General features: G+C 40.1%; 1 protein-coding gene across 1 annotated transcript in view; it reads right to left on the bottom strand.

The window, feature by feature from the left end:
- Positions 1 to 7,817: 7,817 nt before the first annotated feature.
- The window catches only part of aldh1l2 (aldehyde dehydrogenase 1 family, member L2), a 59,497-nt gene continuing 40,256 nt past the window's right edge, over positions 7,818 to 27,058 (bottom strand). The window contains exons 14-23 of the mRNA XM_049567066.1: positions 25,198 to 25,268; positions 23,302 to 23,407; positions 23,078 to 23,165; positions 20,469 to 20,562; positions 20,097 to 20,196; positions 15,577 to 15,675; positions 15,159 to 15,324; positions 13,479 to 13,584; positions 13,191 to 13,390; positions 7,818 to 10,368 (exon numbers count right to left, since the gene is read on the bottom strand). Of these exons, the coding sequence (XP_049423023.1) occupies positions 10,313 to 10,368; positions 13,191 to 13,390; positions 13,479 to 13,584; positions 15,159 to 15,324; positions 15,577 to 15,675; positions 20,097 to 20,196; positions 20,469 to 20,562; positions 23,078 to 23,165; positions 23,302 to 23,407; positions 25,198 to 25,268 (1,086 nt within the window). The 3' untranslated portion in view covers positions 7,818 to 10,312. The remainder of the gene's footprint in view (positions 10,369 to 13,190; positions 13,391 to 13,478; positions 13,585 to 15,158; positions 15,325 to 15,576; positions 15,676 to 20,096; positions 20,197 to 20,468; positions 20,563 to 23,077; positions 23,166 to 23,301; positions 23,408 to 25,197; positions 25,269 to 27,058) is intronic.

The raw sequence follows: 27,058 nt of genomic DNA, 5'->3' as shown, positions 1-27,058 counted from the left end.
AAGTCCCAAGTAGCCACAATGAAAAAGTCGTGCGGAATGATCAATAGTACGAATTTATTTACAATATTTAAATAACAATTAACTGAAATAATAGCTTCAGGGTGGACTAAGGACAAAATAACAAACAAAAGCAATCCTGCCCAGGGAGTAAGTAACTAACCTAACCAAACAAATAAAAAAAAAAACAAATGACAAAAAGCTTACCTCCCTAACTAAATAAACAGGAGAAAAAAGGGTAACAAAACTGGCGGTCCACCCCTACGTCTTTTACACAATAAAGATTTACTAGAATACAGAAACTGCTGTGGTCGGTTGGGAGAGGAGGAAGGTGGGGTCGGCCTGCTAGCTCCAAGCAGCTGCCATGTTGGTCCTTTAAAAACCGAACGCCCTCAGCTGCAGCCAATCACAAACGAGGACAGATCCAATCCACCAATCACCGCCGGGCTATGGCACACAACTATTTGCATATAGAAAACAGAATACGCACAGAGAACACCTGCAGCAAAACACAAACAAAAAGAAATTACGACAGCAGTCGTAACAACAAACTATCCACCAACTATCCACGTGTAAAGATAAATATGATTAAGCTCAACTGTCCCAGTTTGCCCATTGTCCCACTTTAACCATATTCTATGGGCTGAAATATGTGCCACCAGAAACTGAATTTGAATCATTTATATCTGAATTTGAATTTCTAGCCTTGAATAATTGCATTGAAAAACTGAAACTGAATCACATAATTTGAAATTGTATTGTTAATTTGAATCATTGCATTGAAAAACTGAATCTGAATAGTATAATTTGAAATTGAATTTATTTTTATATATCTTCACATTCAGTTCTCACAATTCAAATTCAATTTACTGTGACAGACATCTGGGTAGGGCGGCACGGTGATGTGGTGGTTAGCACTCTCGCCTCACAGCAAGAGGGTTGCCGGTTCGATCCCGGGCGTGGGAGCCCTTCTGTGCGGAGTTTGCATGTTCTCCCCATGTCATACATGGTTGTCTGTCTCTATGTGTCAGCCCTGCGATAGTCTGCCTCTCGCCCGATGTAGCTGGGATAGGCTCCAGCCCCCCCGCGACCCTCCAGAGGATGAAGCGGTTAGAAGATGAAGTGAAGTGAAGACATCTGGGTAGTTTAAGGATGAAGGAAGAGCAATCGAGTGCAGATACACAAGACTCCTCTTCGGCCAATCAGCACCTACGTTTTTGAGCACGTAGGAAGAAGTGCTCGCCTTGATCCATAGACCATAGACAATACGCTTGTTCGAGATGAACTGCGCCTCGCCTGAAAAGTAGACGAGAGCAGGCAGTCGCAGTGGGGGGGGCGGTGACAAAAAGCTGCGGTGAAATCGGACAGTTTCCCGACAGTTTCCAGCAGCCTTCAGTCCGTACAGGAAGTCACAGACACACTTACATCCTGTCTGGAATGATGTCAATTCATTAAAAAAGTGATCAGACCCATATATCAGTTTGTTCTCAGTCTCCAGTTGTTTAATTATGATAGATTAATTTATTAAAATGATTTACAGGTGATCTGTAGTTTATGTTCATGGTTTATCCTCCATTTGATATGAATTCTCCTGTAAATCAGCATCATATCAGTTTGACCTGTCCCCTCAACTACACAGGCTGAATACACTGTGTTTGACTATAAGGTTAATATTTTCAGAGAAAAAAAAAAATACAAGACAACAGTTTTCATTAAAGATCAGTCAGATACAGTCAGGGCTTTTCATCTGTACACGTTATTTTAAGAATCCTCACATCCCACTGACCACAAGTCTCTGTGTTGCTAAATACTTCAATAATTAAACCGTCCAATATTAATATAGTACAGCAGACACTGTATAGTTTATGATAAATGTATTCAGTCTCTGACAACTAAAGTTCACCATATCAGTCACACAACATGTTTTCTGTTCACAGAATAAACCTTCAGATCAGACAAATACAATCTTAATCTCTAAAATTCAACAAAAATGAGTAGTTTATCTAAAACGTCATATTGTTGAGTCGACATCTAAACCAATCAGATGTTAGATCAGGTGAGAGCCAGGCGGTGCAGTCGGTGGAGAGCAACTGCAGCGCCTGGCTCTAAAAACTGCAGCTGCCTCGCTCTCACGGTTTTATCGCCGTCCACTTTTGAAATAGGCTACGTCAGAGCAGGTCGGGATGAAGTCGGACACAAAACTAACCGGCATGCATTGTGCGCCGATCACCGGTGATCGAATCTGTGTGTATTGTTTTTCGGCACTACCTTGTTCTCTATAGCTGATGTAAGGTGAATTACTCCTGTGTGGGATCAATAAAGTTCTTATCTTAGCCATCTGAGAAGATCAAATAGGGCTACATTGTTTTTGGTGCCTAACTGTTTCCCAAGTATATTAGTGTGTGTGTGAATGAATAAACGAGAGGCATTAACGTAAATTTCTTTGTAGAAAGGCGCTTTATGAAATTAAGTCCATTCACTTGTATTAGTTTACAGCGCAGCCTTGCCACATCCAATATGGCGACGACGTTGACGTATTGCAGCAGCGGGCAAACCCACTTGATGCGGCGTCTGCGTATATATAGGTTCGTTCGAGATGAGCCAGGCCTGCGCAGATTCGATCACCGGCGATCAGCGCACAGTACATGCCGGTTAGTTTTGTGTCCGACTTCATCCCGACTTGCTCAGTTCGATTCTCGATGCCCAACCCTAAGCAGCACTTCTAATTTATTTTTTGATAACTTGAATCTATTACTCTTGAAGTCACTGAGAACTCAGTTTTCATTTGTACAAGTTAAGCATGAATAAATGTTACCTTTTGTCCTAAGTTTGCCTTTGTATGTTTGATTATTGCAATCAGTTGATTTGACTTTTTCAAATACAAAAATGACATAATTTTGTACATACTTTACTCTGCTTTCATGCCATAATTTTCCACACTGTCTCTCTTTGTGCACAGCAGACTGGAGTAGAAATTAAACACCTCTATGTACTGAATCAAGAATCAATTTTTGAACCGGGAATCGTTTTGAATCAAGAATCGATTTTGAATCAAATCGTGACCCCAAGAATCAAAATGGAATTGTGAGGTACCCAAAGATTCACATCCCTAGTCATCATGGCTCAGGCAGGATGAAGATGGGGCCTCCGCGCAGGATGTGCTGCTCCTGAGAATCACCAGTCCAAACCTCCCGGCGGACACATCCCCGGCAACGTTGAGCACAGCGAGAGTCTCCTGACCGTTTCATTTTTAACTCCAGCCAGGACAAAACAGGATTTTTTTTTTCTTGTGTTCATTGAAAAGTAAAGATTTGTTATCAAACTGCTTGTGGTCCCCACTTTACGCATGTTGTGGTCAACATGATTATGATTATTGATTATGATTATTTTATTCGATTAATCAGATTTTGAAAAAAGGCACAGGATGTATTTTTGTATGACATTTCTATTGTCATAGTAGGTGATAAAACATTTTAAATACATGTAATTAAAATGCTGCCCATCTCTGCCAACAATGCATAGGCCTATGTGATAGAACAATATAAAAGAATACAAGTAAATATATGCTGCATATAATTTGAATTGTTCGTATCAATAACCTGAAGAACTGCAGGTCTGTATAATCCAACAGGAACTAAGAGAAAACCAGGCTTTCATTGACAGCAAATAAATCCATAGGCCTACTGCCATCTGCTGGTAAAAAGGACAAACATCAGCTTTGACACTTCACTGACACAATGATGCGTCATGGAGAAAACCAGTGTTAACAGTAACAACGCGGCACACACAATAATTTATTATATCCTCGATTACTTTATTGCAAACAATTCGGCGAATGAATATTAAAATACAACCTTTGAGGGAATCCCTATATGTCCTTCATGGGAACAATATGCATGAGCTCAGCCGAACCCAGCCGAGTACGGACGATTCAGTCAATGCAAGATGGCGGCGACAAGCGTAGGGAAACAGTTATAGTTATAAATGTGAGTATTTTCCTCGTTAATAGTTGTTTTAAAATTATGATGACCATTGCATTATCTTAGTTTAACGTCATTTTATGGACTATAGACCTCTTTGTAGCGTAACACACATACTTTTGGTCGCGGGCGACGGCTTGCCTGTCCCGCCGCACGTAACCCCGGTCCTCTGCTGATAATAGTATGCTGTCATTCAGTTACAAAAGTCATTTTTCTCAGTGATAATGTAGTTGTTAAGTTGTTTTAATATACGTGAAATGTTTGTAAGATGACCGGACGGTGTCATCTCCTGTAGCCCTAGAGTAACTTATGCAGCTGGTAAAGTTACAGCTGCAGGTTAACGTTAGTGATCGTATTATCTGGTGACTTTCCGCTGAATAAGTTACGTCGGTTGTTGTGGTACAGGTTATTTGGTTGAATATCAACTTATAACCCAAAGAGTGAAACGTTAACGTGGATGAAAGTCACCAGGTAACACTTGTATGACTGTGTAAACAGCCTCACCAGTTCTGCTGGAAGTTGATTGTGATAATACTTGCAATACTGCATGAAACTTAACTAATAACTTCGAATATCTGACAGGTAGCCCAAAAAAAATAAACAGAAAACCGTTGTTCAAAATTTTTATGAATGAAATGCAGCAATACTTAGAAACCATTCAGCACTCCACAAACTCCAAAGCTATAAAGACTCTGAAAATGTGTAAACAATTTAATTGTTTGAGTTGCTGAACTTTATTTATTTATTTATTTATTTTATTTCTTTGTCTTTTCTCTTAACCCTGGCATATTTGTTCTGTTCATGTCTGTCACTGCTTGTTTTGTACAAGAATTGAAATAAAGTGTTGGAAAAAAAACCTCATCACGTCTTTTTATCGACGACTACTGATAACATATATTTCTTCTTCTTTGAACAGACAGACTGGGTGGAGTTTTGGCATATTGCTGCCCCCGACAGTCTTAAGACATATTTGCCTTTGAACGGGTGTCCCATTTTAAAGTAACAAGATAGCCCTTAACACTTGTTTTTAAGGGCTAGTGAGATTGAGGGTTGAGTTTGAGAATTAAGATTGAGGGTTAAAATAGGAATTGGGATTGGGCCTTAGAGTGCATCACAGCACTGAGACAGCACTAGTAAAAATTACAAATGATCTTCTGATTGCCTCAGACAAAGGACTCGTCTCTGCACTTGTTTTATTAGGTCTTAGTGCGGCGTTTGATACACTTGACCATCAAATCCTGCTACAGAGACTGGAACATTTAATCGGTAAAATAAAAGGTTTGTCTTTTAACTCCCACTTAAAATAAACCTCATGGACCGCGTTTTTTCATCTGCAGAATATTGCAAAAATTAGGCCTATCTTGACCCGAAAAGATGCAGAAAAATTGGTCCACGCTTTTGTTACCTCTAGGCTGGATTAAATCAAGTCAAGTCAGGATTTATTTCTAGAGCACATTTAAAACGACGGCAGTCAACCAAAGTGCTGCACGTAGGAAGGTACAGAGTTAAAACAACATCAATAATAAAAATAGAATAGATGTAGAAAACAACGATAAGAAAACAGAGCAAACAGTGCAAACTATTAGAATAGCAATTAAAAAAAAAACTTTATCGTGGTCATCATGCTCAGGCTGAATGATATGCCAGGTGGAAGACAAAGATTTTTAGGGAGGATTTAAAAGTCTCTAGGGACTGGGAAGATCGAATGTGAAGGGGGAGGCTGTTCCAGAGCCTGGGGGCAGCCGCCGTAAAGGCTCTGTCACCTCGAGACTTTAGTCTGGTATTTGGCACCACCAACAGTAGTTGGTCCGAAGACCTTAAGGTTCTGGTTGGGGTGTGGTGCAAAAGGAGCTCAGAGAGGTACAGAGGGGCTTGAGGGCTTTAAAAAAAATTAAAAGAAGTTTAAAAGTGGAGGGAGGCTAAAACTTGGCGTGATGTGGTCGCATGTTCTGGACGAGCTGTAGACGGTTGAGGGAGGACTGATCCAGGCCAACATAGAGGGAGTTACAATAGTCTAATCTGGTGGTTATGATTACTGTAATTACTTATTATCAGGTAGCTCTAATAAGTCTTTGAAAATTCACCAGCTTATCCAGAACACCGCGGCACATATACTGACAGGAACTAAGAAACAAGATCACATTTCTGCTGTTTTAGCTTCTCTGTACTGGCTCCCTGTAAAATCTAGAACTGGATTTAAAATCCTTCTCCTAACTTACAAAGCTTTAAATGGTCAGGCTCCATCATATCTTAGAGAGCTCTTAGTGCCCTATTATCCCACCAGAACACTGCGCTCTGAGAATGAAGGTTAAGTAGTGGTTCCTAAAGTCTCCAAAAGTAGAACAGGAGCCAGAGCCTTCAGCTATCAGGCTCCTCTTCTGTGGAATCATCTTCCTGTTTCGGTCCGGGAGGCAGACACCGTCTCCACATTTAAGACTAGACTTAAGACTTTCCTTTGTGATAAAGCTTATAGTTAGGGCCGGCTCAGGCTTATTTTGGACCAGCCCCTAGTTAGGCTGACATAGGCCTAGTCTGCTGGGGGACACACTTCCTATAATACACCTAGCACCTTCTCTCCTTCTCTCTCTGGCCTTTGCTAACACTCATGTCCCATTACTGCATCTCGCTAACTCTGCTCTACTGCATGTCACTAACTTGGCTTCTTCTCAGAGTTAGTGCTCCACTGTGTGGCAGGTTACCTCGGTTTGCAGCTGTGCCTGGATCGTGTAACGTGGTTGTGCTGTTGACGTGGTCGTGCCTGGTGCCGCCTACTGCTACTGTTATTATTACTCATAATTCTACTGTTATATACACATATGACTATTGTCACATACATATACTATCATATATTAATATATACTTACAACATATAGTACCACAATTACCATAATTATTAGAATATTATTACTTAAATGAATGTTATAAGCTTTTATCATTAGTCTGCCCTGCATCTCTCTCTGTCTCTGTCTCAATTTCTCTCTGTCTCTCTTTCTGTCTCATTGTGTCATATGGATTACTGTAAATTTATTATGTTGATCTGTTCTGTACGACATCTATTGCACGTCTGTCCATCCTGGAGGAGGATCCCTCCTCAGTTGCTCTTCCTGAGGTATCTACCATTTTTTTCCCCCCGTTGGAGTTTTTCCTTATCCATTGTGAGGGTCCAAAGGACAGAGGGATGTCGCATGCTGTACAGCCCTCTGAGTCAAATTGTGATCTGTGATATTGGGCTTTATAAAAAAAATTGATTGATTGATTGATTGAATAAAGCTTGAATGCTTCACAATGTGACACAATGCAACCTCTGTGAACGGTTGGCTGTGGCCACCAGCTCTCGTGCTGTCGATGTCAATACACACAAGGCAGCATTAATGTAGCAGGGAAACAATAGAGTGCCTCCTCTGACGCAATGGCAAGTCAGTTTACTGCATTTGTTAGATCATAGACCTTTTGGCAGTGGCCATCTTGGGGCGTTTTTTTTTTGGAGCCAGAAATAACCATATTTGGGCAAGAGGCTGGAGCTCTAGAGGAGCAAGAGGTGGATCTGTCCAGGAAGTCAAGGACACTATCAGCAAACAGCTTGTCACTCAAAGCAGCCCACCCTTAGTCATGTGTAACTTAAATGAAATGTAAACATGTGAGTAATATAAAAATTCACCCCCTGAGCAATTATCATGAGGGGGAATTAGCTCTAGAGACCAGGCTTTGTAGCAGGCTGTAAACATGTTTATTTCTGCTGCTGCTATTATAACAGCACTGTTTCTGGACAGAGCAGTATCACTCTTTCATGTACCATGTAGAATATTTGCATATTTTCTGAGTAACAGCAGCATTACACAGTAAAATTCAAATCAAAGTTTATTTACCATTATATGACATTGCTGTCTGAAGACATAATGTTTATTGAAGGGACAACTCTCACCTTTTTCACAAAGGGTGAGAATAACAACACTTGCATCTTAGCCCTTGCTGCCTTTACTGATATTGTGGGACAGATAGAAAACTAATTTAACAACTTCTTCACATTAGTGATGCATAAAACATCTAGCTGGTGTGTCTTTAATGAATATAGTAGTGTTAAAACATACAGTCTTCCTCTGTCTGACAAAAATATATCAAATAGTCCTTTACCCTCTATTGCTAAAAAATATTTACAAAAAAGTCAAATTAAGCAAAGGGAAGAGAGTGAATGTCTTAAAATATGTGGGAACAGACAGCTGCAAGGACATGATACAAAGAACTGAAGCATGTGTGAGGGACAAAGAAAAAATGGCTCATCATAGCTTGAAGTAGTGACAATTACATACTGATCAGAAACCTTAAATTCTAACCTAAAGTTTTGAATAGAAATAAAGGTGTACCTGTCAAACAGAATTTAAAACATGACCACGACAGTAAATCCATCACAATTCACTATTTCTTTTGCTTTTTTTTGTCTCTGTCACAATGCTAATGCTAAGCTGCAATCAGCAGCTGCTTTGGAAACTCTTTCTTGCAGGACAGAAAGATGCTCCGACATCTGAGATTTGAGAGCTATCGGTTGAACAACCACTGCAATGTGAGAAACAACAAAACTGGCATGACTGTTTGCACAATTTCCTTGGGGAATAGCTTGTGAATGTGATGCTATGAAGCAGCTGAAGCTCAAATATGGGAATTCACTGCTCTGTGCCAATAAAAATGATAGTAAGTACAACCCCCATTCTAAAAAATTGGGACACTGTGTAAAACAAATAAAACAGAATCTGTGATTTGCAAATCCTTTTTGACCTGTATTCAATTGAATACAATCCCAACACAAGATATCTGATGTCCAAACTGATAAATGTTATTGTTTTTTGTAATACATATACATTTATTCTAAATTTTACACCTGCAACATGTTCCATATAAGTTAGGACAGGGGCAACAAAAGACTGGGGAAGTTGCTAAATGATCAAAAACCTTCAGTTTAGAACATTCTACAGGTAAAGCAAGAGTGGGAAAGAATTTAATTTTCAAAACTTCAAGAATTACTGTCCACTTCCTATATGTAGGGTGTCACACAGTGGTAAACATGTTCCTGTCCTAACTTTTTTGGAACATGCTGCAGGCATCAAAGTTTTTAAGTCTCTGAATGATGATAAGTATAGTGTCCAAAGAGAAAAGTAAAATCCACATAAGTAGGAAACCAAAGTATGGTTCTTTACCTGCTTGCATTTGGCTGTTGTGAAGTCAGTCCTCATCATTAAGACTTTAATCAGTCAATAAGAATAAAAAGGTTTCAACAATTTCTTCTTTGACTGCTACCAGTTTGTTTTTATGTGAATATAAAAGTTCATTCTTGACCTTAGTCTAACAAATTAATATTAGACTGTAACCCCCTTTTAATCTTGCCGACCTCCAGTTGTTTGACTTCTCCCCTTGCTGCAGTTATGTAGAAGTGCACTCCAGGGTGTGTCAGTACGCTGTGACATCACTGCAGGGTGCAGTTACAGGTGTAGGTGCACACTTCTGACCATACTCTTTACCTCAAGGTCGACTTACTGGTGTTACCCCAAGCTTTTGACTGCATTACACAATGGTCCGCTCATGAAAAGGTGTGACTGAAAGTTTAAAAAAAAAAAAAAAACTTAAACTGTCTCTTTGACCCAAATCCTGTTTTCCCATCATGTCAATGACCAATTCTGACTAATGGCTTCACTACTGACTTATATTTTATTTGCTAACCTGATGAATTCTCCAGTTTAGTGCGATCAGGCAGGCTCTGGCTACTCTAAAACTCAACCTATAGGCATCTTAACACAAGCTTCAACGTTCACATTCATATACATGATTAATCCATAAACTAAGAACTTCGTCTATCTTCTGGGACGGCACAAAACAGCCCAAAAGTTGAGTAAACAGAGATATTCAAGGAATGGTGAGGGCAGCATTATAAGTGAATGACAAATGAGAAAGATTTTTTTTTTAACAGAACTGATTTACATTATTGATAATGATTGGAAAACAGATTTCAGGTTTAAATTGGTGTTTTAACATAAAACACTTTTTTTGGAACTGAAACCATTAAAAGAGTAAGAGCCACTTTAGCTCCCATCAGGCATCCAACTGAGGGTTTTATGTGTACAAATACAGATGGGTATAAACCACCTGTCCCTTGTCCATGATGTGAATTTTTACGCAGAGAGCCAAGAAAAGATAGGCAGGTTGTCCAAACTGTGGCTCTCCTCTTGTTCTCATACATCCTCACACACAGAAGCAATGCTGAATGAAGCATGATGTCTGACTGAAGCAGACAGATGAGTCCCTTCCTATTCAGATGTAGATCAGAGTTCATTAGGAGAGTCTGTGCTTCAGTACTCCACAGTCACTGCTTTGGTCTTGAGGTATTCCATGAGAGCATCCTCACCTGTGGATAAGACCAACAACAAAACAATAATAATTGGACTGAATTATGAACAGTTCAACCAACTGGGGAATAATCCTTGTCGGATTTTATTTGACATATTATAAGAGGTGAAAGTATCCAATATTTCAAAAAGCCAGAAACAGTAAGTATTTCTAGCAACAGAATTGGATTTTTACTTCTTAACTTTATTAGCTAGTGTCCCCTTCTGGGGGTTTGAGCCCCAGGTTGGGATCCACTGGTCGAAACAGTGATTAAATCCGCTCTAAACCAAATTGTGTGGAAAACAATGCTTAAAATGAGATTTGGACTATGGTCTCTAACAGTGGTGTAATGGACAGTACATTGAGGTTTATGGGGTGTACCCACTTCTTTTATGACTGTTTACAGCATACCCACCAATCAGCCAAAAAAACATTGAAATATTATAGGACAGTATAACCACTTCCCACTTGGTAACATACCCATCTACCTAGTAGTACAACCACCTTATCAATTATCCACCACAGGATCTAAGGCATAGTCAGCTTATAAATACTACAGACAGGGTCTGAAATTAACACCCACCATGCGCTAAATACGGGTAGACTGCCTGTTTGGAAAGTAATTTTCAGAGGGCTGTCCACCACACTGGTGGGTAAATGTTTGTACCAAAATAGCCACGTAATAAAATGCCAATAGTTTCTACAACGTTTTTGTGTCATTTACTGTCACGCTGCTTCTGCTCTCTGTGTCGGTGATGAGTTTCATAGTCACACAGTGTCAGGGCCTTCATGATGCATTCAGGTACACCTTGTAAACTCGGTGCATTCATGTACACTCAATAATCAATCCTCGCATTGCCACAAAGGTTCCTTAAAACAGGATCGTTTCTTTTTTTGTTTTGTTTTCCTTTGTTGACTATTTGTCATTACTCTCTTGTTTCACCAGAGCATTTTTAATACAAAAATAATTAAATCCCATTCACTTTTACATAATAAAAATTCTACTTAAACCTCAAATTAAGTTGGAAACCCCATAATATTCTTGTTCAACAGGTCTCCTGGTATCTCTGTGATCATTTTGAGGTTATTCTACTACAGCATTTTTAGATTATTATATACTTAAGTCATACTCATGTGCATACAATTTAACCAGTAAAAATATACATCTTCAAAATAAACTAAACTATCACTTGCCACGGTCTGCTAGACCTGTTTGCAACTGTTAATTTGGCTGGTAGAAAATACGCTTGCCTGGTGGATTTCTTCATCCACCAGTCCCCAGCTAGCAACTTCCTCAATGTGTGCAGCTCCACAATAAAAGGCCTTCATGAGGCTCACAAAAGCAAAGCCTGAGGCAAAGAAGAGCTTATCTTTTTTTTTTTTTTTTTTTTTAAATTGTATTAAAGCAACCAGTGAAAAACACTGAAGAACACTGAAAGTCACAGACCATCATTGTGTTGATAGTATACTAGAAATTAAATATCAATCATATTTAGAATGACATTACAGCATTACATAATTAGCAATTTTTCAAAAACTTCTTTTGGACCATTGGCTCCATGATAGGTAGCTTACCGTTTGCAAATTATTTTATCAGCTAACGCTACAAGAAACAAAGGGCAGATCCATGTACAATGTATAACTAAGTTACAGCTAGCTGGCTAACCTTAGTTCAAGACACAGCACCCTGGTCTCCCCTGCAGTCTTAGCTAGAAGAAAGCACTTCTAACTGTTACATTATTAATTGTTGGCTAAATCAACACTAATTATAAAGCTACATAATTTAGTATCATGTTAGCTGTCGAAGTAATTTGGCAACCTAACCAACTAACATGCGCTCAGATAGTATTTTGCTGGCACTACCGTTAATAAGCAAGCTATCTGAGATAGACAGCTAGCTGTAACTAAACTATGCTCCATTAATCTGGCATAGGTTGCTTCATAATGTCAGCTGATAAAAAAGCCAAATTTGCAAACTACAAGATAGGTGTAGATCAGCCTTGGAGTCTGGATAAATTAAATGACATAATCATTCAAGGCAGTGTTTTGCTGTGTTAGCTAGCCAGCAATTCCTCTGCGTTAGCAAGCCAGCTAAAACTACAACATCAAAATATTTTCCACGTCAGTGCTTCCTCTAACATTAGGATTTCTTTTCAGCACTAGGGGGCACTCAAATTATGATATGGGACAATGAATTTCATGGATTCACTGTTTATCAGACCAAAAAATGAGACAAGAATTAGCTAGCTAGCACAAATCCCTGTCTTGCTCTGGCTTAACAGAATGCTCCAGGTATACAGTCATTCTGTAGGCCAACACGGAAAACAGCATCGCCCTAGTTCCATCGTCAAAAAGCCTTTGGGATTTTTCCAATGGATTTCAAATTATTGCACAAAATAAGTTCTGTGGCAAACAAATGTTTATGATGCTTACATATTTTGTTCAGTGTGATAATGTTCATAAATGAACACCACTTTTATGATTTTTGAAGCTAAATGTAATCACCAGAGGTTAAAAACTAATATTAGGCTATACAACAGTCACGTCTTAACTGTGGGGGCAATGTGTTGGTATGATGACAATGTGTCTCATTTAGTAACTTGTTAGCAAACAACCTTTTTTAAGATACATAAACACTTCAAAATAAGCAAGCGAGGTATTTACTGATGTATTTTATGTCCTAGAACAAAAATGTGAAAGTCTCTTAAACCTGTTGTGAACCACAGACCTTATTTCAAGCGACTAACAAAAGACCCATTCAAAAAACCCTTTGACTTTAAGACGAGTGAATCTATCTTCTGCCGAACCAGTCCCAGTCATGACATTCACACTTTGACTCACCGAGGTCTTTTCCGAAGCCAGACTGTTTGAAGCCTCCGAAAGGTGAAGCCACGTCAGTCTTGTTATAGGTGTTGATGAATACTGTTCCAGCCTCCAGCCGCTCGCTTACATACATGGCCTTGTTGATGTCACGGGTGAACACGCCAGATGCCAAGCCATACTCTGTGTTGTTGGCTCTCTGAAGGACGCCTTCCACATCACTGTGGTTTGCAAGAGGTACAGAGGATACCGGTTAGTATCTTGACCTGCATGACAGCACTGCACTGCACTATTTTTTTTTTGACTTACCCATCTTTGAATTTGGACACCACCATGACTGGGCCGAAGGACTCCTCTTTGGCAATAAACATGTGGTCCTCCACATTAGTGAACACAGTGGGCTCCATGAAGAAACCTGAAGGAAAATGACCATATTGATGATTACTTAATGCAAGTTTCTAGAGAAGACTGAAAACAAGACAAAGCAACTCCTTTGTGCCAAATGCCAAAATCAGAAACTGACAGTCAATCCACAGTCAATTAATTAGCTATAATTCTGATAGTATGCCTTTTCAAAATGGCATCAGCTTGTTCAGAGCTAAAAGTCAGCTAAAAGTCGGCCACGTACAGTGCGGATGGAACACTGGACACCAGTTTGGTTTGACCACTGCTGCTGAAGCTCCTGTGATGTCATTCGGCGGTTTTGCCTGGACATGCGGATCAGGATGCGGTCATTTCTTGCTGAAGAAACCCTTGGACGCCCAGATCTTGGTTTGTCTTCCAAGCTGTTGGTTCGTCTGTATTTCTGCAGAGTGTATCCAACTGCTGAAGGACTGCATCTGCACTTCCTGGCTATCTGGCGGCAGCTGTACCCTTCCTGGCTGAGAATCTTTATCTTCAGGCGTGTTTCCTGCGTTAGGTTCCTTGTTTTAGCCATTTTTGTGTCTGAAGAACTTTCAAATGTGCTGGCTTTATGCAGACATGAAGCTTGGCAACAAAAATTGTGTCTTATAATAAAAAGAACGACCTTCATCACTGGTACCAAAATGACCCAATACTCAAAATTTCTTATGTATTTTATGGAACCAATCAATTTTAAGTTTTTAATGGCTTTTTTAGGATTTATTTAGTATTTTGGCTGTGACTGTACTAAAAGAAATTGCACTTGAAGACCTAAGAGTGATTCTTAATACAATATTTCACAAATGCATGAGGTGTCCGAAAACTTTTTCCACCACTGTAGAGCCCATAGAGACAACAGTCTGAAGTAGAGGGAGAGAAAAGGGTGAGAGAAAGGTAGCCTACCTAAGCAAGGTTAAGGTTGATGATTTTTTGTTCAAGCCTGTGAAAACGACCCTAATGTTAACGTTAACGTTCCTGCTATCTCTTCCTCTCACTTTCATCACGCTGTCATCATCTGAGCAAACAGCATTGAACTTTTCCATGCTGGATATGGATGGATGGAAAATGGCTTAAATGAGTCCGACAGGCCCTTCAGGCTCATTGCAGTTAACAAGCCATCACTTAAAGTTTCTCCTGCATTCCTCAGCGCTGTGTAGAGCTTAGATCGGCCCAAAAAAATCCAGCCTGACCCCACCCGAGCCCGTGCATGTTTTTTTCCGAGCCCATTTATTAATTTGCGACACCTGCTATCTGTGTACCACCCCCACCCCCACCTCCAGACAACCTGGTCAGTGTAAGAGCACATTCAAGATCAACAGTATTCAACACACTTTTAATTGCTTTTGTGTGTTGGTGAAGACAGACCTGAGGAACTGGCAGCAAGCACTGGGCTACCTCATGTGACAGAGCCTTCAAGCTCTTCTTAAAAAAAATCAAGAAAATTAAAGTCCTCTCAGCCAGGCTGCAAACTTTGCCATTAGATTAGGCTTCATTTGTGTATAAAGTTGTGCTACAGTTGTGTAGTGAACAAATAGTGTATTTATAAAAACATTCAGTTTTAAGTTGTCTTGTCCGGTGTGTATCTACCTGGCCTGTCCACCTGTTTGCCTCCATACACCAGTGTAGCTCCCTCCTTAAGTCCGACCTCACAGTATTCTAGCAGCTTGTCCAGGTGGGCTTTGTGATTCTGTGGACCATGGTCTGTGGAGCGATCCAGTGGGTCTCCAATCTTCATTTTCTTGAGCTCTTCCACCTTGGAGGGTAAGGGTGGGGAAATAGACAGAAGACTTGCTGGGCTTAAGGAAGCAATTTTTTTTTCTTCTGCTCAAACTGACACTTTAAAATTGCATTATGGGAAGTGTAGGAGTCTGTTTTTGCAGCGTGACCTATACTAAGCACTAAAAGTAAGGATATCTCAGCCTCTGCTGATTCAGTATTTATTTTCCAATGTACAGTATGTGCCAGATTATTATTGAGGAGGGCTGCATCAGTGTTTTTTACTCACCACTCGGCTAATGTACTCATCATGAATGGACTCCTCCACAAACAAACGTCCAGCAGCAATACAGTTCTCACCTTTGTTGAAATACACAGAGCTCATGCCCTGTTAGCAGCAGACACACAAACACAGATATAGAATTAAGAGCATGGTATTTGACCCACCCCACTTTTAAAACAAGCTGGACATGCATTCACAGATTTTGACTTTAGCACTTTAACCCACCTATTCATAATTTATAAGCAGTTTATAAAACTGTATTTTCATAGCAATCCTTTGAAAATATATAGGCTTATATGTCACATTTGCAACATAATAATAATAACATCAGTAAAAGCAGCCCAGCTGGTCACCAACATCATTTTACAATATTGATAACTGACCCCTTGCTAAGTCCCACCCATAGAATACAGACTGGCCAATCATAGCGTCAAATCAGCTGGCTCCAACAATGGTCCAACAACAACATGGCAGTTCTTCACAGACTCTCATGCAGATTTCCTTCATTTTTAGGCTGGTTTTGTTGATTTCCAGCTACACATTGTGCCTGGGGCATGTGTATTATGATACTTGTTACCTGGAGAGGTTGGAAGGAGATCCACGTTTCTTTCCCATTTCAAAACCAAAATTAAACCCTGACAAGTGTAGGGTTAGCTAGCTTGCTACTGAAACCTACTGAATGTATACACATGCTGATTTCGCACAATAACAATTTATAACACAAAAGGCCTACCCTGCTCTACAGGAACCAGGGAAGGGAAGCAGGGAAACTTAATGATATTCAACCAGCTTTATGTCATCACAGTGTGTGCAGATAAACGGTGTTTAGCTTCCCCTGGAGCTGCCTGTCCATCTGACGGCAAAGGTTTGGCAGCTGGTGGCACAGGGGAAAGCCAAATACCGTTCATCAGCACACACTGTGATGACACATAGCTAGCTGACTATCGACAAAGTTTTCCTTTATATTCACTGTCTTGTCTCGATCGTCAGTGGTGTGATGATTCACTTTTACACTGTCCTCTTTAAACGTATTTCCATAGAACGGTTTGTATGATATCCTACGGAAAATGCAGGCACAACAGTTTGTATGATATCCTATGAATTTGCGCCCCACAAATGAGGTTACATCCTTAATGTACAGTTACGTAATTGGCATAAAGTTGTGGAAGTTACGTAATAGGCAATAAAAGTTACTGTGGTTAGGTTTAGGAAAAGATTTAGAAAAGAAACATGGTGCAGACATACCCTAAAATGACTCAAAGTTCACACGGATCCGAACATGCGACTCCAGGGACTGCCAAGTCTCTGGCAGTCTCAGTTTATTCTTTCAAAATACATGCATACAGGCTGCATTGCTTTTTCTAGGAAAACAAACAAAAAATTTGCGAGAGCAGCCTGCATCTGTAGCCGACAGACTATATAGTGCATTCATTTTTTACTCGGATGTCGGAAGTGGGACTGATGTCACCTCCTATTTGACAACAGTTTTTGCATTCTAGTTATTATTTATTTATTTAGCGAATGCAAAGTCCTTCAGCCAAGCAGTTGCCGTCTGATCTGCTGTATGGAGGGTGACTAAGCCTCCTTCAAGTCTTTGTAGAGGGCAAGCTTCAATGATGTGTTGCATTGTTTGCTCCTCTCCACAAGCACACAGTGGGCTTGAGCTGCTGCCCCACTTGTGAAGGCTGGCCAGGCAGGGGCCATGTCCAGTCCTGAATCTGTTTAGGGTTGACCACTGTCCCCTTGAGAGGTTGGTGCCAGGGACCAGCAGGGTAGGGTCTGACACCAGATGTTTGTTTGGGACATCTTTGGATTCCCATCCTTTTCCCAAGCTGATTGGATGGTAAAGTCAGCTGGTGAGGGATTCCTCCAAATTGGACGTCTAGATGGAAGTCGGGCAGTGGGTGGATTGAAGATGTCTGTGTGGACTGGTAGATGAGGGGAGTCTTTGGCCTTTTGGAGCATCCTTTGAGTGAAGGCTACTCGCCGGATGTGTGGAGGGGCTATGTTTGATAGGATGGGGAGCCAGGGGAGTGGTGTTGAGCGGATTGTCCCGGTGATGATCCTCATGGTTGTGTTGAGTTGGGTGTCCACATGGTTTGTATGGGGTGACCTGGACCAAATAGGGGCGCAATATTCTGCTGAGGAGTATGCGAGGGCCAGTGCTAAGGTGCGCAGTGTGGGGGCTTCTGCCTCCCATTTTGAGCCAGCAAGCTTGCAGAGCAGGTTATTTCTGGACTTCACCTTAGCTGCTATCCCTTTAAGATGTTCCTTGAAGGATAGGGTCCTGTCAAGAGTCACTCCAAGGTAAGTTGGAGTGGGGGCATGCTTCAGTTTAAGTGGTTTTAGACGCCAGGTTTTGCAGTACTGGTAGAGTTTGGCGAGGTCCTCATTGAGCACACATTCAAGTCAACCAAAGTCTGGTGCTTGGAAGGCCAGACAGATGTCATCTGCATAGATAAATTTGCAGGATTTGGTAATGGGTAGGTCGTTTGTGTATAGATTAAACAGGGTTGGTGCTAAAACTGACCCTTGCAGAAGCCCATTCTTCTGCATTCTCCAAGCGTTCTTGTTCTGTCCGAGGTGAACTCTGAACCTCCGGTTGGAGAGCAGAGTTTTGATGGTTTCTGTCGCCCAGGCAAAGAATGATTTTGAGAGTTTCAGAAGAAGGCCTTTATGCCATACAGTATCATAGGCAGCGGTGAGGTCGAGAAACACTGTCCCTGTTTTTGACTTCCTCTGGAAGCCATTTTCGCTGAAGGTGGCTAGGGCCAGTACTTGCTCTCATGTGCATTCTAGTTGACAACGGTGGACAAGTCGGAAAAAAAATGGATGCCCGCAAGAAAGCCTTTGTTGCCCTTTCACTTTCGGAGTATAGACAGCTTCAAAACCATCCTGCACTCCAACTGATGAACACTGCAGATGAGGCTGACCTAATGTAAAACAAGTAAGATAAAATTGCTATAAACAGTACTTAAGCAGAGTGTTTACTCACTATGTAGGTGACCTGCAGCCATCTTGAATTCGTAAGTCAGGGTTGATGCGGCTGCTCCGAGTTTCCGAGTTGGAAATCCGATCTCAGGGCGCATCCAAGTTTAAACTTCCGACTGGGAACAGGGAATTTCCGACCTCCGAGTACAAAACGAACGAGCCATTATCCTCTAACTATCTTCATCTTTTCAAGCTGTTTTCAGTGCTGACAAACATATATTATAGGTCCCACTGTCTACTTTTCTCTGAAATCACTTTTTCATTTTTCCAAAAACTCTATGTCAAGGACAGTACCTGACATTTTTTTTTAGAACTAAAGGTGGATGGCAAAAAAAAGAACTGCACCTTGATGTCTTTGCTAATTCAAACAATCCATATGTGCAGGTGGTGATGATGTGTGGGATGAGAAGTGGAGTATTGCAGTGTCTCCAGTGTGCTCTGTGTGTCTGATAGCACACTCATGTTCCCTGTAGCCATTTTACACACAAAGACTATCTAAAAACTAAAATGGTACTTGGTGATATATGCACAATATATGAAGAGATTATTGAAAAATAATTTAATGCAGTTTGACGGTATCTTGGATTTCTATAACCAATGACGTTAATATCATCAGTTAGCCAAGTTAACGTGGTTGAGGTGAAAATGACTCAGTATATTCATGCTTATTATCAGGTAAAGGAAAGCCAGACTTTCCTGAATCCTGTCACCTACAGCCTGGAATCATTCAGCTGTACGCGCTACTCTCCACAGCTGACCAGGAGTGTCAGCATGATACTTAGTGATATATGCACAGTATAAGAAGACAATACGGTGACAGGGGAAATTGGTGACACACAAGCATGTGTTTCCCCTGTCTCCAAAATGTGCCAGGTTGGAGTTTTATAAAAAGGTAGCGACCAGTGGCCAGACCATCAGCAGCAAGCATCCAAGAGGAAGCTCCAAAAAAATCGCAGACACAGCACTGAAAAACATGAATAAAGTGAATCTGGGGTTTGCTTTCACGTTCACTTTCATTAGTGATACTGTCTGAATACTGAAACCAACAATTTCTACATAATATACCTTTGAGTCAGCTAATGTCTGGCTTCACTTCACCATCTCAGCATGTGTGTCGCCAATTTCCCCAATTTCCCCTGTCTCTAAAATGTGAGTACGCAATGGTCAGGTTTCCCCTTAACTTTTTTCTTCATCAACATTTTCTTTATAAATCCCAATTTATGCTTAGAAAGTGGCATACGCACATTTCAAGCCCTTTTTTTGTACACGCATGGGTTATAAATGATGCCCCTGGACTTCGCCCCGTGACTGTCCCTTAGTGACATGTTTTCGGAACCGCGTGAACTTTGTCATTTTAAGGTACATCCTCACCATGTTTCTTTTCTTAAAACTAACCTCCATAACTTAACGTTAATTACTTACCTGTACATTAAGGACATGGGGCGCAAATTAGTAGGTTATCATATGAACTGTTGAGGATACGTTGCATTCGGCCAACATTAACCGACCCTGTCTTCTCTCTCTGTGAGTCTCACCATGCGAACAGCCTTGTCCATGTCACAGTCATTGAAGATGATGAGAGGCGACTTCCCTCCCAGCTCCAGAGAAACCTTCTTCAGGTTACTGAGTGCACAGCTTCAAATGGAAATCACAGAAAAAAAGGGCATGAAGTTTCACCTGGCAGTTAAAGGTTTACAGTTTGAGGTGTACTGGGCACCATGCGCAGGTGAGGATAAGGCTTTATAAATAGGCAGCAACCAGGCGCTAGATGCTCAGCAGCATGCATCTATGAGAAAGCTACAAAAAAATCGCAGACAGTGCAGAAAAAAAAAATCAATTTCTGTAGTAGTAATATAAGTAATAGTATACCTTTAAGTCAACAAAGCAATGAGTTTATCAGGTCATACCTCTTCATGATCTGTTTGCCAATAGGTGTGGAGCCAGTGAAGCCCAACTTGCGGATGTCTGGGTGCTCGGACAAACGCTGTCCTACCATGCCACCTAGAGGAGAGGATGGAATCAGTGAGGTGGATTATGGATTGAAGAGGAAGGTTCCATATTCAGTGAACTGAGTTAGAGGTATACAAGTGGCAGCACTTCCTTTTCTTTCTACATCAGCCCATAATTTATGTTTATACAGTTGGCATATGTTACAGAAAGAGAACACAGTGTATGGAATCGAAGGGGAACTGTATAAGGGTGGGGATACTGTATAGTGTCAACTACTGATTGTTAGCCTATCTGTAAATAGTTTGTGATTTCCTTGCTCTGTCTGTGGTTCTTATTTCTAAGCTCATTGTTTCCTACTGACAACGTCAATCTTTACAAACAGCTTGCAAATAAATAGTTTTACTTTTTTTTAAAAAAAAAGCTCAGCAAATTCCTGAAACACCTGGTCACTGTAGTTCTTATCATATGTTACCCAAGCAGGAGGAAATAGTGTATTGTTTGAGACTATTTTTAGTGATGGGCTAATCCACATTTGGTGCTTTCATGGCAGCAGGATGGTGTATGTTGGATTGAGTCTAAATAAACCACAGTTGAGTGTGTTCATGATAATGAAGGAACATGTCACCCAGTGACATTGTGTGGCTCACTGATGTGTTTTCTTTTTTTTTTTTTTAATCATTTTTGGGCAGCAGTGGAGCTCTATGACAGAGAGGAAGAAGGGTTATCAGGGTTTACATTAGAGGCTGACCAATAGGATGTTTTACAAACTATCATTATCTGTGGAACTTGGGTCCGATAGTGGTCAATGCCTGTGCAGGCTCCAGTCTCGCTGGGACATACATCCCTGACTGGAGCTGAAGAGGGGAGGGTTGTGTTACAGGTCTAGTATGTAGGATTTAAGGGCTATATTGGCAGAAATGAAGCAGTAGAAGTATCTTTTCTTTAGAATAGAATAGAATAGAACAGAACAGAACAGAATAGAAAGAACTTTATTTATCCCTGAAGGGAAATTCAGCTGTCCAGCAGCTCATAAAAAAACAAAAAAACATCCACACTTCCCCTCATCAACAACAACACAGTGGTACTAAAATAGAAATAAAATGAGTTAGTGTATAATTGCTTGAAAATAAGAACTGCTGTGTTTTCATTACCTTAGAATGAGCCATTTTTATCTACATAGGGAGCAAGTCCTCATTATGGAGATTGCCATGTTACACCTCCATGTTTCTACAGTAGCCTGGAACAAACCAAACACTGGCTCTAGATAAGGACATTTGCGTTTTCGCATCAGCCACTGTAGTTAGAAGCCCAAATGCAACGCACAGGATTGGAAAAACACTGATTTCTAATGTGAAACTGCTTTATTCGTTTTAGTCATTTAGTTTTAGTTTTTTTTACCAGTTTTATTTTTAACTCTACGGATAATTTGGCTCCCAGTAAAAACCTCCTGAAGTGATCAGAAAAAAAGGGAAGCACACATTAGCATGTGGTAGGCAAGCCACCTATTTCTGACATGCCAAACAGCGTCTCAGAAACACTGATTTGTAATGTAAAAACTGCTTTATTCAGGGATTTCATCGGTTTTAATCACCTGGTCTGTTTGTTTTGGAGAGGAAGAGACTTCTGTGGATAATTCAGCTCCCGGTAAGAACCTACTGAACAATGAACACTGAAAAATTCTTACCAGAAGTTTTAGCTGGTTGCAATCTGTAATCTTCACCACTAGATGCCACTAATTCCCCCTAAATCTTGCACAATGTTCCTTTAAATGATCAGTGAATACAGCTCCTGGGAAAGCAGGTCTCTTCTGCTGAGTGAGTGTGTCTAAGAGTATTGTTCTTCATTTCAACATGGGTTTAGATGAACTTTTATGTCTAGCGCTGTAGCGCTACACCGAGAGTCCGTGAGTGAGTGATATCGGCTGATTAATTAAATGGCTTTTTCCTATTGCAAAGTATTGTTAATATAGTATCAGTTAACCTCAAGTTTCTATACCTTGATAATAGATATTTTGTGGAATAGAAAACTTAAATACCATTAGCATTCTACTTAAAATGGTACATTTTATAATCTTTGACCCAGATTTTCCAATCCAGATCTGCATACATGTTAGAACATGTGATGTAAATGTGTACATGTATCCTTGTGCAATGGTTTCCAGGCTCTGGGTCAGAACCCCATAAGAGGTTATAAGATTATTACCAGACTAAGAAACAAGAGAAAAAAATTCTGCAACACAAACATTTTCTTTCTTGTAAAATACTATGCAGTTTTAACTTGTCAAGCCTCTAAAAATTAGTAAAATCAAACAGACTGAGAAGGCAATATCACTCTTTGACTGAATTGGTCACAAATTATATGCCCGTAATGTATAACAAGGGGTTACAAGTAGACTCTCCTCTGTATTAACAAGCAATCGATGTTGGGTATCACTGGCCTGGAGTTGCAATCAGTCTGATTTTATTTGCACTTCATATGTTTCCTTGATCTCATGACATCAAGGCCAAAAATCACAATTGCTAATTAAAGAAAAAAAGACTGTGGATGCTGTATTTGTGTTCAATACCTGATCCTGGCAAAATGTTGATGACTCCTTTTGGAATGCCAGCTTTCACTGACAGCTCTGCAAACTTCAGTGCTGTCAGCGGAGTGACCTGAAAATATTGGAAATACTGTATGACATCCCTCTGATACTAGATCCATTCAACCTTTGTAAATACTGTGATACTGAATCACCTTAACACTTAACTAAAGAAACAGTTATTTCACTACTAATATATGTGTACTCACCTGTGCTGGTTTAAGAACAAGTGTGTTCCCAGCTGCCAGGCAGGCAGCACTCTTCCATGCCAGCATCATGAGAGGATAGTTCCATGGGATGATGATGGCACACACACTGACAGAAAAAAAACATAGAATTACCACCCCGTGGTTGTATGCCTCAGCGCACCAGTCATGTTTCTCTTACAGTTTACATCCATGTCTGTGAAAACACGGATGCACACATATTTTCTGCACAGAATATCTATAAAATCAGCACAAGATTAGTGACACCAATTCTGACCAGATGTTTCCCCTTCTATTTCTGCTGTCCCTAAAGGTGTTCTTGAGATATCACCTTCGTGTAAATGAGACAGGCGCAAGGTCACACTGACCTTGACCTTTGACCAGTGAAATCCAATCACTTTATTGTTGAGTCCAAGTGAACATTTGTGTCGAATTGAAGAAATTCCCTCAAGGAGTTGTTGAGATACCACATTCACAAGAATTACACAGACAAGGTCATAGTGACCTTGACCTTTGCCCTATGACCACCACAATCCAATGAGGTAATTGTTGAGTCCAAGTGGACATTCGTGCAAAATCTGAAGAAATTCCCTCAAGTTGTACTTGAGATAACTTGAAAGCTGGGTAGGATCAAGACGTTTCACAGTTTAAATCTTTATTAAAGATAACCTTAAGATTTTATCATGAGCGGACAGATGCCCATTTATTCACGACCAAATCTCTGTTCAATTTCAATTTTCAATTCAATTTTATTTATAAAGCCCAATATTACAAATTGCCTCAGAGGGCTTTACAGGATATGTCATCCCTCTGTCCTCAGGACCCTCACAGCGGATAAGGAAAAACTCCCCCAAAAAACCCTTAACAGGCAATGCTCTTCTTTAGCAACACTGTTGCTTCTTATTGGTCAATTTAATTTAATTTTTTTTTAAATTTTATATACTTTATTAATCCCCCAAGGGGAAATTCAATTTTTTAACTATTGCTGTCAATTACACACAGGTCTGAAAGACACACATATACACACAGGTCCAAAAGACACACATATATATACATATTTTGGGTATATTTTGGCTTAGTTAAAAATAGCCACCGAGTTGGTGCACGTAAATTTTGCAAAAGGCCAATGCAAATGTTAACAACTGGTGGCACCTCTTATTGAGCAATTTCAAAATAAATTCACACACGTGGCTCAACATTATAATTCAACATATCCCACAAGTTTTGTAGTGATTGGACAATGTCTGATTTATAGTCTAATTTGTGTTATGCCACCCCAGTTTTTACACAGTATATTGCTAGTACTTTTACGGACATTCCCTGGAGGTTTTGTGATGATCGGCTCAACGGCCAAGGAGTGGGGAGGGTCCATTTATATGCTAAGCCACGCCCCCCATACTGTTCATTGGTCAATATCTTCTAAACACAATAAACTACCAAAAAGATTTTGGTAAGCCTTGTCTAATGATGATGATCCACAGAAAATTAAGTACAACTCAGACCTACGGTTTTGAAAGTGATGTCGAAAATGTGTTTTTCAAAAAAATCTAAATTGCATTGGGATGCCACCAATTGATTATTACGAATTATTTTACACACATGATTTAACATCATTATTGAGATTCACCCAAAGATGATCCACAAAAAATGTGTTTTTCAAAAAATTCAAAATGGTTATTGAGGCTTTTTAGTAGAGAGCATTGAGCTGTGTTGCATTGTAAGTCAATCAGACTTAGGGTGTAAGGAACATGGCCTTTTAAAAACTGAACTTTTGGGCCTTCATGCTTGACCCATAAATATGCACATGGACACGCATCAGTTGATTGAATCAAACAGTTCAGTATAATTCAATGACAATATTCAAATATAGAAAGCATTTAATAAATCCACAGCTTTTACCCTAGAGGTTCTCTCTTTGTGAAGGTCAGGTTGCGATTAGGCCTGGCTTGGTTGATGGGGATTGTCTTGCCCTGCAACAAAGAAACCATGTGTGCCTTTAATCAATCAATCAATCAATTTTATTTATAAAGCCCAATATCACAAATCACAATTTGCCTCACAGGGCTTTACAGCATACGACATCCCTCTGTCCTTATGACCCTTGCAGCGGATAAGGAAAAACTCCCCAAAAAAACCCCTTTAACGGGGAAAAAAAAACAGTAGAAACCTCAGGAAGAGCAACTGAGGAGGGATCCCTCTTCCAGGACGGACAGACGTGCAATAGATGTCGTACAGAACAGATCAGCATAATAAATTAACAGTAATCCACATGACACAATGAGACAGGGAGAGAGAGAGAGAGAGAGAGAGAGAGAGAGAGAGAGATATGCAGGTAATGACAGTAGCTTACAACAACATTATTGAAAGTAATAATATTATATTATGATCAGTGTCAACTGTTTATAAGAATGCAGGGTGTGGGTGCCCGAGTGTTAAAAGAACACTTCACCCATAAAATGATCACTTGTATATAAATTACTCACCCTTTGTTACCTGGAATTCGTAAAGAAAACAACGTGTTTCTCTCATTCCTCCATGGTGAGGAAAGAATCCAAAAAAGGTGAATATTCTTCATGAATTTAAACTAATTTGGGCAACTTCTAATAACAGCAAAAACTATATCAAAACATCAGCTTTCGTAAGACCATGTATTTTGGACATATACCTCAAGAATGGTTGAGAAGGGATAAATATCTAATGAATATACTGCTGGTGGCTGGGAAAAAGGCTATAACTAAGAAATGGATGTCACAGGAGAGCCCAACTCTGAATACATGGATGGAAATCACAATGGACATTCACAATATGGAGAAAAAAACAGCATTTGTTAATCATAAGATGGAACCATTTGCTTCACGATGGGAAGGCTGGGTGAATTATGTGAAACCCCTTAGGCCTGCTTTTGTATTCAAGGAACAGTGACTGTATGGTAAAGAATAGGATCACTGCCTAATTGTTAATTTATAAAGACTGTTTGTTTCAAAGAAATACTTTGGCTATCTGTGACAAACATCAATGTATGATACGTGTGTACTGTATCTGAGAACAATGTATGGAAATCTATGTTTGTTGCATGTTACCAATAAAAAATAAATTACAAAAGAAAAAAACCCATCAGCTTTCAAACTCTCACACAACTCGAGCAGTATAATCCAAGTCTCATTAATCCAGTCGTGTGTTCACTACTTCCCAAACACATATGTTTTGGTTAAAACGTTACAATATAAAACACTTCCGCCTAAAAGTATCAAGCCCCAAACGTGTCTTAGAACGCTTTTTCTACTCTTGCTACAGTATGACATCGCGATGTGCCTGATTTCTTTATAAGACCATCTGCTCCAGGCACACTACTGCAAGTGTTTACATTATGTAGCCCACACTGCTACATGGAGTTATATGCAGACATCAGGGAAACATGTAGTCTTGGTTGCCAATGTTGTAAACTTCTCTCTTCTTGTGTTTAGAAGCTTTTTTTGGTGACATTTCATGCTCCAGAAAGAGCCCCTATACAAAGTCATCGCAAGGCTGCAAGTACACTGCTAATGTACATAGCCACATACTAATGTCAGGTCAACATGTAAACGTGGCTGTGGCTGTTGTTAATTTCTCCCTTATTTTGGATCATATTCCTGCTGGAACGTGTGTGGTTGTGTTCAGGAACGTTTTAAAGAGACAGGCAATAAACTGAGCCGAGACAGAGGGTGAATATAGCCAGATTAAACCCGGGGCCGTCAGCTAGAAAGACTCTTCACAAAAACAG

Source organism: Epinephelus fuscoguttatus, linkage group LG22 (assembly GCF_011397635.1).
Source record: "Epinephelus fuscoguttatus linkage group LG22, E.fuscoguttatus.final_Chr_v1".
Lineage (NCBI taxonomy): Eukaryota > Metazoa > Chordata > Actinopteri > Perciformes > Serranidae > Epinephelus > Epinephelus fuscoguttatus.
Note: the sequence above shows the minus strand (reverse complement) of the source record. Positions and strands in the feature narration are given on the sequence as shown.